We start from the raw sequence: 18,448 nt of genomic DNA, 5'->3' as shown, positions 1-18,448 counted from the left end.
AAATTTCATGTGGCATTTTTGAAACATATGAGTGTCAGATAGAAAGTTTTGTTTACTTTTGGAATTTGTACGAGTACGAGTTCATTTCTCGTGGTGGGCTAAATTTGAAACTCAGTCTTGTGATTTAATCGTTTGTAGGCCTACAAACGTAAGTTATTTGCCAGTTCTTGAATTTAAGTAGTTGCAAATTATTATTTGTTTAGTAACTTGGTTCTAAACTTATTTTCAATCTTTTGTAAGCTAAGTTAGGGCCTGCCTACTTAAATGACCCTGTCTTGGTCTATTATTTATTGTTGCTAGGCCTAGTTGAGATGTTAGGCCTAGGTATACCTTTTACCAAATCCTACATTATAGAAGTAAAGGTCTAATAATAATATTATAGGCTACTAAAATACAGCAATGATCAAGTAGCCTAACATAGCAACGTAGGTGGTCATTTCAAAATATTTAGGCTAGATTATTCCTAGGCTTTCTAATTGTTTTTAATTTACTTAGTGGTTAACTACATCCTAGTTGAGATTCTTTGTGATGCTTATTTACTATGCCTAACTCACTGCAAACATTCTAAAATTACATTTAGGCTAAACTATTAGGTACTTTTCTCAGCACTCGTCATCAAAAGCCTATGGTAAGTTAAGCCATAATCAGGTATAAGTTAACTCGTTTACTTGTTGGCCTAATTGTGTTTGCGGACTCACAGACATGTATAAATGTGTTTTTGGCCTATAGGGACACCAAAATTGAAAAATAAATCCCTTCTGGGCCTAGGTCTTACTGTGCTAACTTACCTAAGGTATATGATAATTAGTTTCTTCTTTAGCTAGGCCTACAGGAAAAATTTGCTACCGGTAATGATACTGTGGGGACTATATTTTTGGACCTTTTAAAATAAATTATGTTGAAAGCTAAACTTTTTTAATGGCTCTAGATCTAACTGTGAAGTGTCAAGAAATTATCTATGACGAAGAAAAAAGAGAGAGAGTTAAAGTCGTGTTTACACCTGAGCTAGGAACACATTCCTAAAAACCAAGAAACACAACTTTTTTAACAGAAACATTTTGTGTCCCACAGGAAGTTGGTAAAGATCAAAGGGTTGGAATAAATGTTTCTGTACTTCAACGCTGTTTACAACACTTCCTCGCTACCCCCCGCGCCTACTGGCCACCACGTGACTACACCCCGTGCCCCCCCCCCCAACGAGGACTAACCTGACCTGTTCTCGGGAACGGTGATTAAATTGTTTCCCAAAGATCAAAGAAAAGTACTGTCTGTTGTAAACTTTTCTTTTAGAAACGAGAGTTTCGACAAAAAGTTTCAAACAGTTTGTTCAAAACTCCAGTGTAAACACGGCTAACAGAAACATCTATAGACTAAAAGAAAAAAGTATTAGTATACACACCCATATATATTGAGTGTGTATAAGTAGGCCTATGTATAAAGCATATTAATTTAAGTTATAAGTTAAAAAGGTTAACCTAAAATATAGGTTAATTTGTCCATTAGGTATATAATTTTCACGTCAATACGTAAATCAATTATTACACAAACATTGAGTTAGGCGACTCAATGTTTGTACACTTAAGTTATTTGATAAATTATTACGTTCTGATTAAATTAGATTAAATAATATTCTTTTGATTAAAAAAGGTACAGTATATAGTAACTTGAAATAATCAATTATTGAAATGTGTTATTGATGTTATAGTTTTATGAAATGTGTAAACCATCTAAGCTTTGTTGTTTTCAACAGGTGAGGACTGTTTTTAGATATATTATGGAACAGAAATCGATCAACCATGCATGAGCTATTTACTCAAGTTCTAAGCAAGAAAGATCTGTCTAAGGTAGGTAGGCATTATTTAGTCTAAGGTTTAAGGTTTAAATTGTCAAGAATTTTAAGACGAATAATCTGTTAAATCCTATTTAAATTAGGTTTACCTTATTGTTTTTATGAGATAAAGAAACTACTTATATACTTATCTGTTCCAGAGTTGTAGAAAGGGATGATAATGGTTTGATGACTATCCTGTTGTAAAATTATGTTGTAAATTAGATTGTTTTTATGTATAATTTTTTTTTCCAGTTACGTTTGAGTGTGCTTAATAAATTACATTACAGGCTGGAGATCTGTTTTCCTTGGCTGACCAATCTATAGTCAATGATTTGACGGAGGTAATCAATGCCATCGCTGAGATAACCAGTCTTCCAGACTACGTCAACAACAACAACGATCAGAGCGTCGTGGAGATCTGTATTACAAAGGCTACTTCAGCCATCAGGTGGGTGTATGTCCGTCGAATATAAATAGTTCGGCGAATCCTTACAGTATTTGAGAAAAAGGTTTCTATTAAATTTCTTAACGGTAAGAGTTAAAAACAATATACCAGAGTCTCGGCAATCTAAATCCCACTGGTCCGAAAATCCTCCTAAACCTTACCACCTGGGGCTAGGGTAAAAAGGCTAATAGGTTTATTTGTAAACTAAGCTATGTTCTGAAATAATAACCAGGGTGACCAGGCAATTGAGAAAACTGGGAATTGTAAGTTAATTTTGAACAGAATAATTTGTCTTTATTATTATCATCAATTGAGATGGGGACGCCGCTTAGGTGTGTATTTTAACCCATGAATTATAAGAATGAGTGTAGAATATAGCGAGATGATCTGTGTAGCTCTGTTACTAACTAAGATCAGCATATGGCCGAGGATCAGCTTTCTGTTAATTTGAACAATTTAGTAATCCATACAGCGTCTGGTCCCGACCAGTGATCACTAGCAGGACTCTGGTGAAAAGCTTAACTAATCGTACTAGAATTATATAGGGCAAAAAAAAAAACACTCCATCACAAAATTTTTACTAGGTAGTAGGCTAATTCAAACAGTGTTTCACTTGACATTACTGTGTATATTCATTAGGCCTACTTAAATCTTGACAAAATTTGTTTTTGAAAAAAGTTAGTGATCAGTTGTATTGTACCTACGGTACTACAGTATAATACAGTAGAGTCCCGTTAGTCCGAAATGGTTGGGACCGGGCCCATTTCGGATTACCGAATATTTCGGATTAAACGTTTTTTTTTATTTTGAAAAAACTTTTTTTTTAATTTTTTTTGTCTTAAAAAAAAGACCCAAGCAGGCACGAGCTCGGGATTGTTTTTCACATTACTTAAGGCTAGACCTAGTGGCTGCAGTATTATCATTTACAGTAATAAAATCCATTTGTGATTTGGCGGACGAATATGAAAATTGTTACAGTAATAACAAAAATGGTGAAATACTAAAATACTCTACAAAAAAGTCTATCTCGCCCGGCCGCTACAGAATACGTTGACAAGGTACAGCTAACTGTGTTAAAAGTTTAATAAAAAAAACTTAAAAAAAACTCAAAAAATTTCAAAAAATTTTAATTTTTTTTAATAAAAAAAAATTTTAAAAATATATTTTATTTGGTATCGGATTAAGCGGACTTTCGGATTACCGAAGTTCGGATTATCGGGACTCCACTGTAATTTAATTGGATTTATTAATTACTTAATGTAATTTATTTCTCTAGGGAGACAGGCTCCATTGAGCAACATGCGGATGCTTTGGTAGCTTTGTTAGAGTCATGCCTGAACTACAATTTGAAGCCATCAGCCAAAGACGAAGATCCACCTCATGCAAAAATCTCATCGGACATCATATCATGTATATTTTTAGTAAGTTCATTTTGCATTTCTTAAGTGTGGAGTAAATGATAAATTAAACTGAAACACATTTTAAAGCTGCATATTATCTATTAAGGTACTTAACGTATAACACAAGGTTTTAAAATAGGTAGAATTGCACACTTAATCGGGTGGGCTACTTTATAGGTTCACCCAAAATTTTACTTTGAACACCTATCCCAGAAATTATACTCAAGACTTTCTTAAAAAAACAAATTAGGCTATTCACAAGATTTAAACGAAAATAAAAATATTAATTTTGAAAAACAAAAGTAGCTAGGAGCTTGGAGATATTGAATCATTTCTTTTGATACAAACCCCAACTTGGAAAACACCTTATAGTTCTACTTAGCGCACCTCACCAATTTTACCGAGATCAAATACTCTGACGTAGGTAGCCTACTTACAGTAACAGCGTTTTGTAGGTCAGAACAACCAATCAGTGTTTAACAACATTGCTCAATATAGCAAAACACTTTCTTTTTACAATATAAACAAAGGCTTTTAACCTTTCTCAATTTTTACAAAGGTAGAGTTACTTGGGCATAAATGGCCATGGGAGTAAGTAAGATTTACAAAGTTTCCAGAACATTCAGTACACATTCAGTATATTTGCTGGTAAAAATGTGTTTTGCAGCATTGACACTTCTTTTAAGAAAGTCAGAAGTCGAGCCTTGTATTCATTGTCACCAAGCTTGAATAGACAAATCAAAGTAAATATGTATGTCAAAGTGTAAACAGTTGTTCTTCAACCACATAAAATTTTACATAACTTTGAATGTTAACAGAACTACAACAAGAAAGAGGTGATGAAGAGGGCATTGCCAGTCGCAGTCAAGTTCTTGCACAAAGGCAACCGTGAGTTGTCCCGCAACATGGCTCCTTACCTTTCACTGGCAGCCATTGACAATGCTGACCTTCTGTCCAAACACATTCAGCTGATCATCGACTCCATCATATCAGGTCAGTTGGACATCCCAACTATATGGATTAGCGTAGAAAGTAGAAAGACTTGGCGTAGCCAATTTTGTATGAAAATAGAACAATTAAAATAATTTAATACTTTCTTATTAAATGGCGACCATACAAAGTAGGTATTTTAAGCCAAGTATGAATGGAAATGAATGTATGAGTGGCGCGATCTTGTAGTCTTGTTAGTGACTAAGGCAGACATTCCTTAGACACAGCAGCTGTTAATTAATAGCCCATACAGCTAATGGCAACTAAGGGACCTACAGTTTATAGTGGAATCCGAACCGAGTTGGTCTAATTATCAGGATAGTACTGCGGATAGTTGTAGTACTCACTTGTGCGAACGTTAATCCACACCAGAGAGTATCGCATCCACAGTGCATGCCTATAATTAAATATCCACAATTCGTGACCTCCTAGTAGCTGGATTACGGAACGACGCCAAAAAGGTATAAGTTACCTGCTATTGCCTTGTGGTCCAAAAAAGTCTTGTCCTTAATATATTATGCACGTAAATGGATGATTTTGGCGTGAACGCTTTGTCCAGGATCACCACAAACACAAAAATGAAGTAAAATAGAACAGCTGAATGAGTCCCCCAAGCAGTGTGTCATGTCAAGGTTCTATTTTCTCCCTTTGTTGTTTACTGTAATTGAAGTGACATAAAATATGCTTTTTTTTAGTGGGTTGTCCTTTCAATTTTGCAGGGTCTTAAATTTTGCGTACTCAACAGATATCAGTAATTTATCAGGAAACTGTGGGTGGCTTAATCAAACTATGTTTTTTTACTAGCAAAAGATTTTAGATGGGATGAGATGTACTTTACTAGTCAAAGGTTGTGGTCATGTAATGATGACCTCATGTAATGAATGTCATGTAGCTGATAAATATAGGGTATTTACTCAGGGGAGGTATAGAAGAGGCTACGATGACAGCTGTGGGCTTCTTTTTAGCTGAGGGAACGCCTTTACCGTAACAAAACGGTCGATTGCCATCGGCCTCGGTGGTCTAATGGTTAGCGTGCCGGGCTGATATACTGTAGGTCCCGGGTTCGAATCCCGCTGGTAACGTTAAACTTTTTGTCCAAGATTTTTTTATTATCAGCAAGTTTGGTTGGTTTGGTTCGGTTATTATAGTTTAATTTTATTATTAAGTCATTATAAAATTTTATTTGAGCAATTTCTAGTTTTATTTAATAAACAGAATTATTTTTTCTATTACTAAACTTTTGTTATATTATTTAATTATCAGCAAGTTTGGTTAGGTTATGATAGTTTAATTTTATAATTAAAAAATAATAAAATTGAATTTGAGGCATTTATAATTTTACTTTATGAACAGAACTATTTTTGCGATTAGTTAACCTTCATTGCCAAAGTGCTCTCTACTACAGCGCTGTTCACGGAGGAATTTTGAACTAATGCCTCATTCGTACCTCCCCTAAGTCAGACCCTAAATATAGACAGAGCCATTCTGCAAAAGGTTGTTCAATATGCTCCTGACATGCTGTTGTAATAGTTTCTGGTTTGTAACTGTTATCATTCCTTTCATTTGCTCATGACATTTTCCTCACATTGTTGCTGATACTGGTTGCAGGTAACTACCCACTATGCCGTGTGTTGCCTCAGATCTACGCTGTTGCCAAGGAGCCTATCCACGATCACGCGATGGCTCTTGTCTCACTCTTGCCGCAGTGTGATCTCTCTGATAAGTTGGCGCTTCTGCAACTCTTTGCGCACATAGCGGACAACAAGCCTTCGGTGAGTAAACCCCACAGTGTCCCTTTAGGTTTTGATTCCTCTATACCACTGAAGTTGAAAATTTTTATTTGATTTGTTAGTTTAATATAAATTAAAGTACAAGGTCTGCACATTTCAAAATTATGTTTCATAGCTTGATAAAGTTGAATCGAGTCTTATCTCAATGTCTGTCACATCTTAGGCAATGATTTTTTCTTAGATTAGGGCCTACTTTAGGTAAAGCTAGAGCATCAATCAAGGTTAAACATTTTCCCTTCATTCAATAAATTTTTGAAAATGCCTTTGGCTAAACCTTGGCCTAACTTATTTGCAAATAGCCCTTTAACTTAGAGTTGTCCATACCCTTTGAATTTCAAGCTGAACCGAGCCTAGCCTAAAAGCTGGAGTGATTGAGCACCAAGTGAGAAAATCAATCTTGATCCAAGCTTTTCTATCAAGACCGCAGAATTTGTCTATCAATATGAAGAACTCATCTTAAAAAAGAATGAAAAAATAATGCTTTTGGCATCGATTCAGAATTGATGGCGGTTTTGGGGGAAAATTCACTTTCAGTAGTCAAGACTTACGGCAGACTATGATGATGTCCACACAACTGTAGGAGATGTTCAGAATTTTACCACATTCACAGAAAACAATCATGATCTTTGTGTTAACACGAGAGATGTCCAGGGTAAAGCAACTCGTCTTTAATATAGCAGCCTAAGTTGATGCTGTGTTGTTGTATTCAATTTTTCAAAATTTCCAAACATATCGTCCGACAAAGGGGTGTAAGCTACATATTATATGGACTTACGCTCTTCATCTTGCAAGTGACGATATATAGTCTATCCTAAACAACATGTATAGTTTATTTTAACAAAGTTTATACATTCTGATCATGTTATCAGCTGCTAGAGGCTTCTCTACCTCAGCTGTGCGAATACCTGAGTCCGAGCACTACAGTGACAGCCACTCTAACAGTTCTACTACACCTGGCTAACAAGAGGGCACAGATGTTGGTGGACTACGTACCCAAGGTGAAGCAGGCGGCCGAGTGTCACACCAACGCTCTGTGTCTAGCCGCTCAAGTAATCTCGGCCGTCGGGAAACTTAGCAAGGTAAGCGCCAGTGTGAGCTCATATAACTTTGCTCAAGATGTTTTGTAAAGGAAAAGTTCTAGGTCGGGATTGTAGTTTTGAGACTAAAGAGATCAGCTAGTTGACCTAGTATGAGTCCAGATAGGCAGTCCACACAGACACAGACACAATATTTTGTCTCTTGAGAGAATTTGTGAAGTAATTTTTAACGATAACCCACTCACACTCTTAGATTAGGTTCGTTAAGCTTGCATATCTTAAATACTTTGTAAAGTTAAATTGCTGGCAGCCATGAAATTATTTGTTAGCAGCTTCCCGCTTCTCAACTAGCTGGAGGCTGGATCCATTTATTCTTATTCTTCAGACTTCCTCAGATAGTAGATTGAGCTATCTTATCTCGATCACTCTACTATACCTATACATAACATTCCATTCATCGTTAGGTGAAAAAAAAAGTATTTGTCATTTTCAAGAACTATTCTTGTTTGTTTATGAGTTTTGGGGATTTCCAGGAAAGAGCGGAGGACGCGTTGAACTTTGTGCTGGAACATCTGTCCAAAGCCGACCGCACGCATCAGAGTATGTTGTTGAAGGAAGCAACGCTATTGTGTTCCAGCTACCCCGTGTTGTTCACTGAGAAAATGCTCGCTCAGGTCTACAAAAACAAGAACACCTCCAGGTAAGTCGAATATGACTTAATGTTTTGGTGTTTCAGGATGTCCCATTTATACATAAAGACCCTAGGCCCTAGTCTGGAACTGTTTAACAAATAACTTCAGGTTAAGCCCAGAGGCTTGTGGCATTATTACTTAAGCCTAGATAAAATCAATACAACTCAAGACTTAGGGAACAGAAGTTCTATCAATAAATCAGCTTGCTCCCCGTTGTTGCCATGGTACAGCTCCTAAAATTTACCATCTTTTAGTAAAATCCTCGACATTTCAGTTTAGTTTGAAAAATATTCCTAAAAATCTATATAAATGTTAAACGTACCTCAGATTTTTCATAACTTTATCCTTTATGGTAAAAAAGGATACTATAGCCCTGATCGAATATGTCACTGAACACGAATTGTTTCGAATATGTCACATATGTTATATCATTCTTCATGTTTAAAAAAATCTAAAAAATATTCAGGATCAAGATTTATTCATTATTTAGAACAACTACTCATAATTTCAACTAATTTAATACAAAGTGGTGGATGCCAACAGTTGGATTAGCCACTTTCGAAGTGAGTTAGTGAGTTAAGAGATTCACTAGCGCAAGCGCTGACTTGCTAGCTTATTATTTGTCAACTAGTATCTTTTAACTGGCCCAGTGTAATTGAGTAAGAAGGCCTACTAATGGAAATCTAATTATTTACAATACATCCGTAGAAGCAATATCTTTCTTTTTCTTTAGGTAAATGATAATCTTTTGGCATTACATACTCTGACATTGTATTGGTTAGTTCTCAGGTGAACCAGACATCTGCAGGAGTGACCATCGTTAAGGTCGGCGGCCAAACTACTAACAATAACAACAACAGTAACACCAACAACAACAACCTCATCAACAACAATGTATTCTCATTGACAATGGTTAAACCCAGCCTTACATCTACAGCACACCACCATCTCAACATGACAAGGTATAATAATCATGTATTGTGTAGTTTTGCTTTAGACATATTTTAATTTTTTCCGTAGATTCACTAACACTCATAATCTGGAGTCTACTGAACTAATATTCATTCTTAGGACTTCTTCAAAGGTGAGTAAAGAGCTATCTTTCGTTATGAGAGATTTTTTCCACTCGTGTGATTTAGAAACACTAAATTCGAACATATGGTGTGTTGCAGAGACTCGGGTGGAAGACAAGAGACCAGCAGGATAGTTATCACTCCCAGACCTAGGCTGGGTCCAGACAGCCGCAGCACCAGTAGGCTACACTCTGCAGCTCACCGCAGCATGACTCGGCTCAACATTGGTATGTCACTACTCTTCCACATCTGACGGCTCTAGCCCCGAACTGTGTATACATTCAGGCTAGTTCTAGTGGGTCGCGGCAGTATTACTTAGATAAATTTCCTTGCTGATTGGCGGGATTTGTTCCCAGGAACTCTGGGATTGAAGTGACACACTCCTCCACTAGAAAAGCTTACTACACCATTATACTGTTAGTAATTTTTTTCTTAGAAACAAAATATGCAGAGCGCCTAAGAGTGTTTTTGAAGCTGTACTCGGGCATCTTTTGAAATTGATAGTACCTTTTCAAGAATAGTTTGGGAGAGGTTTGCCTGTCCTACATCAGTCACCAACCTTTGATTATGTGAACAAGCTAATTTTGCTCTAAAAGTTTAAATAAATGGTATCAGCAAACTGACACATGCTTTATTCCATTGGGCTGGTACAGTTGTACCATTTTGTTTCAAGTTCAAAGGCCCATAACACACTAAATTTTAATAAAAATCTCAATCAAGCTGTTTTAGTAAAAATCTGATCTGGCCGTCTTTTTATGGGTTTTTGTGGAAAAATCACCCTTGAAAATAAAAATTTCAAAATAGTGCACCTAATTTTATCAAAATCGGACCACAGGTGAAGTCTGTAGCTCTCTACACAGCCACATTCCCACACACACAGACATCACTTCAAAAACCACGATTTTGGTTCAGGAGGACCCAAGCGGATATTTCCGTCAAAACACAAACTCGAAAATGTTGACAAAAACAATATTTTTCCACATACTTTGTATAGAAGATGAATGTACAAAATATGTTTTTTGGCTTTTAAAAAATGTTTTAAAATGTGTTTGTTACAGTAAATAACAGCAGGATCGGTCTTCACAAGAGTATGACCAGATTGAGTTCCAGTCAGCAGATCAATCAACCTTCTCATCAGGTTACTACAGGTGTGTAATACGTCAAACTATTTTTGTATTGGCCATGTCAAAAGTAATAAGGCATAAACAAGTGTAATAGCTGGGTTTCTAAATATTTGCAGCAATCGCAGCAAATTAGGTTATCAATTTGTTTAGATAACTCAGCACATTTTTGATGGTTCAGCACAGCTGCCCTTCATTGGGTTTTTAAATAGGATTTGGTTAATGAAACAGCTGATCTTAGATAGTAAAAATACTAAGCTATCGTCTCGATTATTCAACACTAGTTTTTCACTCATATTCACCTTATGTGGACCTACTTTTTAACTTGGGGGTGTCAGCATTGTATAGATGTAGTATTCTCTAATAAATTAGACATCTCCAATAGGTCAGGAGTACATAGCATAATACTAAATAGTTGATTACTTTCATTGTGTAGTAGGTGATCCTGGAATTAAAATCATTAATACGAATTCTTACCTTGAATCCAAGTAAAACTGTTTATAAACACTAGATAGAATCTACTGTGAAAATCTATTCTGTTATTTCCTCTTTGAATGAGTTCTAAAATTTATAGCCTAACTGATTTTCACAACGGTTGATGTAGCTTAAGTTTGTTTAGTCCTAGCACGCTAACCTCTAGCCCTTGATCGTTTTTCATATTACTTTAGGCTAGATCTAAGGGGTTGCAGCATTATCAAAAAGGCAGGATTTGAACCCAGGACCCCAGGGACCGAAGTCCCAAGATACAAGTGTTTACCAAGATATTAATATTGTGTTTCAGTGACTACAATCAACGGAGCAAGGCATTACAGTCTGGCCCCAAACAAAGTGTCTAGCGGAGGTGTCTCGGTTACCACCAAGGCAGCTAGGTAATTCATGGCTCATGTTAATTACCCCTTGTTGGTAGAAGCTTCACGGTGCTTGACATTTGGGTTATGAAACAATCAGCCACTTTTTGGTTGTATTTTCTTGATGATCTCTGGAAAGGTCGAAAAGGCCTTGGATATTTTCTTCCCTGTCGGTTTAGGTCTGTTTTATCAACTATAAGCTTACAAATTCCACTAAGATAGGCCCTAGGCCCACATAGACTTTAAAGCTGATTTGGAAGACTTCACTTGGTAGATTAGTGGTTTGCATATTAAAACATTTTGCCTAATGATTAGAAGACAGCTGATTCGATCCCAGTAAAGGTCAGTAGATTTTTTATGGTTCACATCTGGAAGTAATAAATTGTCCTGCCTAAATGAACAGCTGATCTTAGCAACAATCCACGCTGTACAATTCATCCTAAAGTACATACACAAATTACGTAATCGTCTTCGACAAGTGAATCAGGTATCCTCTGCTTGGACATTTGTATAACGTTCTCTTCTTCTTAAATAAAAAAATTATGATAGATTCACCAAATACTGCTGATACTGTTTACTACCACTATTGTTGTAGTGCTATGATACTTCTGAAAATTAGTCTCAACTGATAGGCCTTCTCGTAAATTATGCAATATAATCACCTAATCGGACCAATTTGTTTCTGTTGTTGCAGCAATAACGTATCAGACTCCACAGTGACGGTTAGTACTGCACCGCCTCTTCATACTACGTCAGGTTTGTATTTTGTTAGGCCTATGTTGCTTGCATAATCACCCAAGTAGATAAACGTTGGCTGTATGAAGTACCTATTTATGTAATAAATGTAGTTGTAAAACTACATTCTCAAAGAAGTGGGTTTCCCTAATGAATGTAATATTGAAATCCCTTTTAGTTATGTGATCTTTCTAATCCCTTACTATAGTCCGTTCAAAAAATTTAGGCGGTTTGAGGTGAAGTTCCCCACTACTTTTTTGCTTAATATAATGTTTAGGCAAACCTCAGCTGTTATTATAGAGGTAGGATCAAGTGGAGGCAATAGATTATTATGATAGATTATAGATGTTATGATATTTTGTCACAGTAACATAATATTCCATAGTCCAAGTATCACTATTCCCAAATTTTGTCGACCTTAAATTTTTGGCTTGGTAAGCTAATCCTGAATGTACATTTTTCCCTAACCCAAAGGAAAAAGGAAAGGAAATGGAAACTTAACTTTACCTGTAGCAGTCAAAAAACTTTGTCCTGAGGGAATTCACAAGGAAAACGTTATATCCATGGTACGATTGTTTCAGTGAGTACGACCCACACGCATCCGCACAGCTCCAGTAGTTCACCTTTGTCTCAATCTGTAGTGTCTACTCTCCCCTCCACCAACGCTCTGCACTCCTTAGTAGGTGAGGTTTCATTGTTAACGCTTACTTGTCGAAACTTATACAATGTACAGCCCTATAATTGTATCAGTTAAACAAATTTTTGTTTTACACTTAATAACAACTGATATTTGTTTGTTTGACAGCTTCTACGACAGGAGCCGTGTCAGTAACACAAACTCTACCTGTGACGGTGATGAGTCATGTGGTCTGTCCGAGGAGAACCAACACTAGTGTGACGCTCATCAACCAATCACAACACTCCATCACACAGGTCAGAATAACCATTTAGAGGGTCTGTATGGACGAGCTCTATCCTTGTGGGTTAAATAAACATTGTCAGCAAACTGACATATTTTCTCCCATTAGCTTGACATCAGAATTGTGTGCGGATGTCTACAGGATTATTACCTACACCTGTGATCTGATTTTGATTTAATTTGGTATCTGGGTACTATTCCGAGGTAACTTTTCATTCCCTAATAAGTGGCTCAATTCTAATATGCTCATTTTATTCAATAATTGGTTATGACATTGACATTGAAATGGAATGTCTTATCCATTTTCTCCTGATCGCGGAGACAATGATGATGTCCACATGAAGCGGGAGATGGTTATGATATCTACAATAGTGAAAAATGTTCAGGATTTTGCCCAGTTCGCAAGAGACGATAATGATGTCCACAGGACCACGGGAAATATTTAAGATTTTGCTACAATCGTGGAGAATAGTGTTAACATTTCATTGAATGCGGCTTAAAAAAACCTCAAGGCCGGGTCAACAAATAATCTCAGGGTCCCACACCTCTGATAATTATTAATTATCTGACATAATAACAATATTTAAATGACCTCGTTGACACCGAGGTTGACTTTTGTTGGTTTCTTTTACAGAGAATCAGTGTGTTTGAGCCCTACCCCATGCGAGACACTGTTCAGCATTTCTGTGAGAAACACCTGGACAAGATTAAAGCCTACATGGAGAAAGTATCAGTCAGGATACCACCCCCTGCCAAGTGCACTATTGAAGGTAAACTTCTGCAAGTTTTACTTGTGATTTTATTTATCACCAATGGTTGAAACATAACCTTTGCAAATTCTTGACTTTCCGTTTATTTGTAAAGATCATGTTGAATTTTTGTCAGCTAACATTAAAATGTGACTCAAGTTTTGGAGCTTGGAGTATTAACTAACAGTGGGTGGTAAATTTAAATGCTCACATTTTTTTCAGTCCTTGTAGATGACCAACTTTGGAATTACCACATTTCCAAGGACATGGTTTTTTGATGTTGAAGCACCAGGTTGGAATGTGGCAGTTTCTAATCCTGCATTGTGTTTTGTTGTGTTTTCATATAAACGTGATTTGTTTTCTTGAACAACGCCCAGTACAACAACAGTTTTTGTGTATAACAACACTGTGACCAAACAGGCTGCTTGAGACAATCGCTATTTTCCCATATCTACAGATAAACTTATGAATCCGTGGTTTTTGCATCAACCAATTCGTCAGTTGAAGACTGCTATGAATTCTAATGACACCAGAACATTAGAATTATCGTAGGCAAAAGCCTACAAAGATTACTGATAGGTTGTTAAAATGCTACTACACTTTTACTCCACTCAAGAACAAATTTCCATTGAAATAACTAATTTATTTACAGAGAGACGAGCCAAGAAGCTAGCCAAGCTACATTTCGCCTGTCAGGGTCGTGGAGAGCATTGTCTGTACAGCAGGACTTTCTTCACCATGAGGACACGCAACCCTCGTGTGTGGATACATCTCATGTTCCTCGCACTCCAGGCTCGGTCCCCCTCCGCGCTCAGCTCCAGGGACAGCTCCGTCTCCAGCCTCAAGAACTGCTGGGACATCCTCAAATGTGAGAATAAGACGTTCCTTACGCTTGTCACCTCTGCGTTCCCCTGCGCCAAGGTAGGTTCTTTAGTCTCCTGATCTGTCAGTTTGACAAAAAATTCCATCTTAATATTGGTTTTTATAATCTAAATCGACTGTTTTTATTGTTGTATAATCAAACTGCAAACAGAAAGATGCACAATTGCGTTGTGATGAAAAGTATCTTTCATAACTTGTACCAAAGAGCGTGCACTGGATAATGCAACTTTCATTACTTTTATTATAATATACTATTAAACAATTCATTGTGTTAACCATCTGTCTTTTTCAGGACCAGGAAGCAGTACTGAATGAGCTTAGACACACAGGGTTTTGTGACGTGTTCTCACACATCGTCCGCACCAACGCGGCCGGGGAGTCCACCAATGTCTGGGGCTGCTTTCTCTGCAACCATCCGGAGAGAGCGGTCGGCTTCCTACAGGACTCCCAGCCGGTCATTGAGGGACAGCTCAAGGAGAAAAAGGGACGGTGGAAGATCTTCCGAAGATGGCGGACTCGCTACTTTACTCTCAGCGGTGCTCATCTGTCCTACAAGGGCTCGGTGAGTGGGCTTCTAGGTTAAAGGTTATACTCAAATCCTTGTTCACCGTGCAGTATGGAGTTTCCATAAGCCATGTATTTCAAATGGGAGTTTAAGTGATATTAACTGTCCTAAAAATATCAGGATCTGCTAAAGGTTTCTATCCTTTTTTAATATTTTCCTACACTTTTTATTGCTAAGTTTTGCTATATACCAGAGTCAAAATACAAGTAAATCTCGATAATTATTGCTTTAACAAGGGTCGCTACGGCAGTAGACTCAACCCACATGACGATTAACATAATGTTTCCAGTAAAGTCGATAGCATGGATATCCCCCTTAAGACCTGTACTGCATGGAATGTACTAGACTATTAGGTTAAATGAAATCTTTCAGCCTTATATACTTGCATGGTGTTTTCCATCAGAGAAGATTCTCCGTAGCTGTATAATCCTAACTTGAAGTGGAATGTCTTCTTCACACTAGAATTAGGAGGTCTTACACACACAATACTTAAGTTAAAGTGCTTTCACAGATACTGGGCATTCTCTGACATTCAGAGAGGAGGAGATTAGGCAGTTTTGATTCTCCTTCTAACCATAATTCCACTTGTATTATGTCTAAACTGAACAAGTGATCTTATCTTGTCCAAAGCAAAACCTGTTATCAAGAGGGTTTGTAGAGTAGCATTTACTTAAAGTAGAAACAGTTAAACAGCTAAACTATACTTTGTGGCCAGGATGAAAGTATTTTTCAGGCCAAGAGTAAAGATTTGTGTGTCAGTTTCCTTATTAACATATTTATCTCTGTATTGGCTCACTGTTAAACATCTACTGTGCCCCACAGAAGGACGATAAAGAGGTGACGCCTATCGACGTTCACCAGATCAGGTCTGTCAAAGTGAGTCGAGGAGCTCGCAACATACCCAAGGCCTTCGAGATCTTCACTGGCGACCACTCGCTCATACTCAAGCCGAAGGGCGGCAAGAACGCGGAGGAGTGGGTACAATGTCTGTCTGTTGTGGTGGCGCACTCGCAAGCTAAAGACGTTCCGACTAGAGGCTCGAGTCTGGTGCGAACATCCGTCTGATAAAGGTGGAATGAGTGTTCAGTTGATTCGTAGTAGTGGTGTTTTGTTGTTTCTGGACCAATGTAGGAAACGATCAGGTGAATTGAAAAAGAAACTATATTACTAGGTAAAATTTTTTGTTTGTAGTGTAACGTTTGTTCAAATAACAAAGGCTGTCGGGGATAGGGCCTTCCTGTTGCGAAAGGTTTGTATTCATTAACCGCAGGTAGGCCCTATCCCCAACCGCCTTCAATGTTTGAACAAACTATAGTTTATGATATTAATTGTCTCTCGCTTTGGTTCAGAAGTGGAAAAACCCCATTACTCTTAGTGTTGGTCATTGTGAACAAAGAGAATCCCTTTGTAGTCCCTCCATTTGCCTTGGTTGACATAGGTACGATGTTTATGAAATTAAATCAATCCAATAAGTATTAGCGTTAGGTACCAGACACAAACACTATTCGTTCCCTTGAAATGACACATTGTATTGTGTTAAGTCTTTTGATATAGGCTAAGAATTATAGTGGTTCAATATTATGAATAATTGGGTTGTAAAATCTTATTTATTAAACGTATAACATTTTAGGACTGAGTATGGCACATCTAGAATTTGGTGTTAATTGACAAGTCAATAGATAAATTGTTAGTATTATACATATTACCTTACTTAATATTCAAACCAAACTAAAATAAATTTATGGAATGTTTTATTATTGATTTAACAGTAAATTACGACTTTTGTTGTTTGTGCCTTATCCATGTGTGTTGCTATTCCATGTGACATTTTTTTAGATTGTTAACTAATTATTGTTACCTGTTTTTTTCTGATGTGTGACGTATGAAAAATTGTTATTGTATTAGTGCATTTTGTACAACCCCAGGCTGCTAAAATATTTATATTCAATGGAGAAAAAATACCAAGACTGGTGTAAATCAAGCCTTACGTATTTAAAATTAACTGTTGTTGTACATAAACATTAAATATTTATACACCAATAGTATCTTTGTTTCTATTACGGTACAGTTAGAATATCCCTGCTGCAGCAAACCTACAGACTAAACAAAGTTTGATTTGCCTGATTGGATTTTCACTTAAATATTACCTTAAACGTGTCAGATTTATTCGCTGTTTGGATGATATTAATTTTAACGTGTTCTTAGGTTTTATACTACAGAGAAGGTAATGTAGTGTTTTTCACAAAATTTTAATACAAATTTTCACCCCATAAAAACCTGTTCCCATAGTTCGATTATGCTGGTTTGCGAACTTGTTTAAATAAATGCATGTTTGCACCTTTGTACCAAATTTAATGAAAATCTCATAATTTTTCTCATATTTGTACAAATTTAAACAGATTGTGTCTTTGGCCTCTGAGCACATCAAAACAAAAATAAATCCATCCCTGGTCTAGGTCTTACCATGAGACTTGTGGTAATAGGTAGCTTATTCCCTATATGGGAAATTCGGTAAAAATCAAGCCTTAATTCAGTAAGTTTATTTACAAGGCTGAAAACCAAAAGAATACAGTGTTACCAAAAGAAACATTTACATTCCAGGATTCCAGAAAGGGTTTTTATTAAGTCTTGTCAATTTATATCAATATAGTGCTTCCACAATAATAGCCAATTGCAAAGTCATTAACTTAAATTTATAATTATGGTAGTACGTAAAATTTGTATTGCTACTAACAAATACTTGACAAATGAAGGCCTGTAAAAAATGTGATAATCTTTAGTAGACGTAGGTAATTTTTTGAAGTGAATAGACATTTTTTATAGTAATTGAATTGATGTACGTGTGTGATATTTTTGTTTCATAAAGTGGAAGCTAAACAAGCTTTGAGGTAGTGTTAAAAAGTTAACAGAGATTTTCTAACATCAGGAGTCATGGAAAGGAAATATTTAAAGTTTTTACTCTACCTCATGTATTGTATTATAATTATATAGGTACTTGTAATTTTTATACAATAACCAGGGTTTTCTATATGTATTAGTACCGTAATATCTAAAAAACAAAATTAATAGTTTTTTTGTAGATATAAATACTTTCTATACAATAAATTAATAGTTTAAATTTAGCGATGCTTTTTCATAAGCAAAGAACAGAGGTTTTATTCTCATGAATAGTAAATATGACAAGCATTTTTGTTTACTTCCAAAGAGTGTTAGACCAAAGTATCTTATTTCATTATTTCACATTGCTTTCCCATCATAATGTTCTTTCTTCAATCAATACCATTCAAAAAATGATCCATCATCATCTTGATTTATAAACAGATACATGGTCAGTTTTATCTGTTTATTTCAATTGTAAATATTTGTGATAT

The 18,448-nt window shown here is 36.3% G+C and overlaps 1 protein-coding gene across 1 annotated transcript; it reads left to right on the top strand.

The window, feature by feature from the left end:
* The first annotated feature begins 35 nt into the window (after nt 1-35).
* LOC129004208 (protein melted-like) lies at nt 36-18,114 on the top strand. The gene is made up of 19 exons (XM_054432690.1): nt 36-148; nt 1,751-1,844; nt 2,119-2,279; nt 3,553-3,697; nt 4,495-4,669; nt 6,275-6,438; nt 7,326-7,535; nt 8,027-8,193; nt 8,968-9,147; nt 9,358-9,485; nt 10,317-10,406; nt 11,161-11,248; nt 11,922-11,983; nt 12,544-12,645; nt 12,768-12,895; nt 13,516-13,651; nt 14,283-14,551; nt 14,805-15,074; nt 15,900-18,114. Exons 2-19 carry the CDS (start codon nt 1,797-1,799, stop codon nt 16,140-16,142), a joined length of 2,766 nt encoding a protein of 921 aa, XP_054288665.1. The 5' UTR covers nt 36-148; nt 1,751-1,796; the 3' UTR covers nt 16,143-18,114.
* Nucleotides 18,115-18,448: the final 334 nt, after the last annotated feature.

Source organism: Macrosteles quadrilineatus, unplaced genomic scaffold (assembly GCF_028750875.1).
Source record: "Macrosteles quadrilineatus isolate MER2022 unplaced genomic scaffold, UCM_ALF_1.0 Scaffold_9__3_contigs__length_116548681, whole genome shotgun sequence".
NCBI lineage: Eukaryota > Metazoa > Arthropoda > Insecta > Hemiptera > Cicadellidae > Macrosteles > Macrosteles quadrilineatus.
The sequence above is the reverse complement of the archived record's forward strand: the minus strand, read 5'-3'. Positions and strand labels throughout refer to the sequence as shown.

Excerpts from the sequence above, each read along its gene's own strand:
- LOC129004208 (XM_054432690.1), top strand. The coding sequence starts at position 1,797 with ATGCATGAGCTATTTACTCAAGTTCTAAGCAAGAAAGATCTGTCTAAG. Across the intron at positions 12,896-13,515 it reads CACAACACTCCATCACACAG|AGAATCAGTGTGTTTGAGCC; the intron begins GTCAGAATAACC and ends TTTCTTTTACAG. Across the intron at positions 15,075-15,899 it reads ATCTGTCCTACAAGGGCTCG|AAGGACGATAAAGAGGTGAC; the intron begins GTGAGTGGGCTT and ends TGTGCCCCACAG.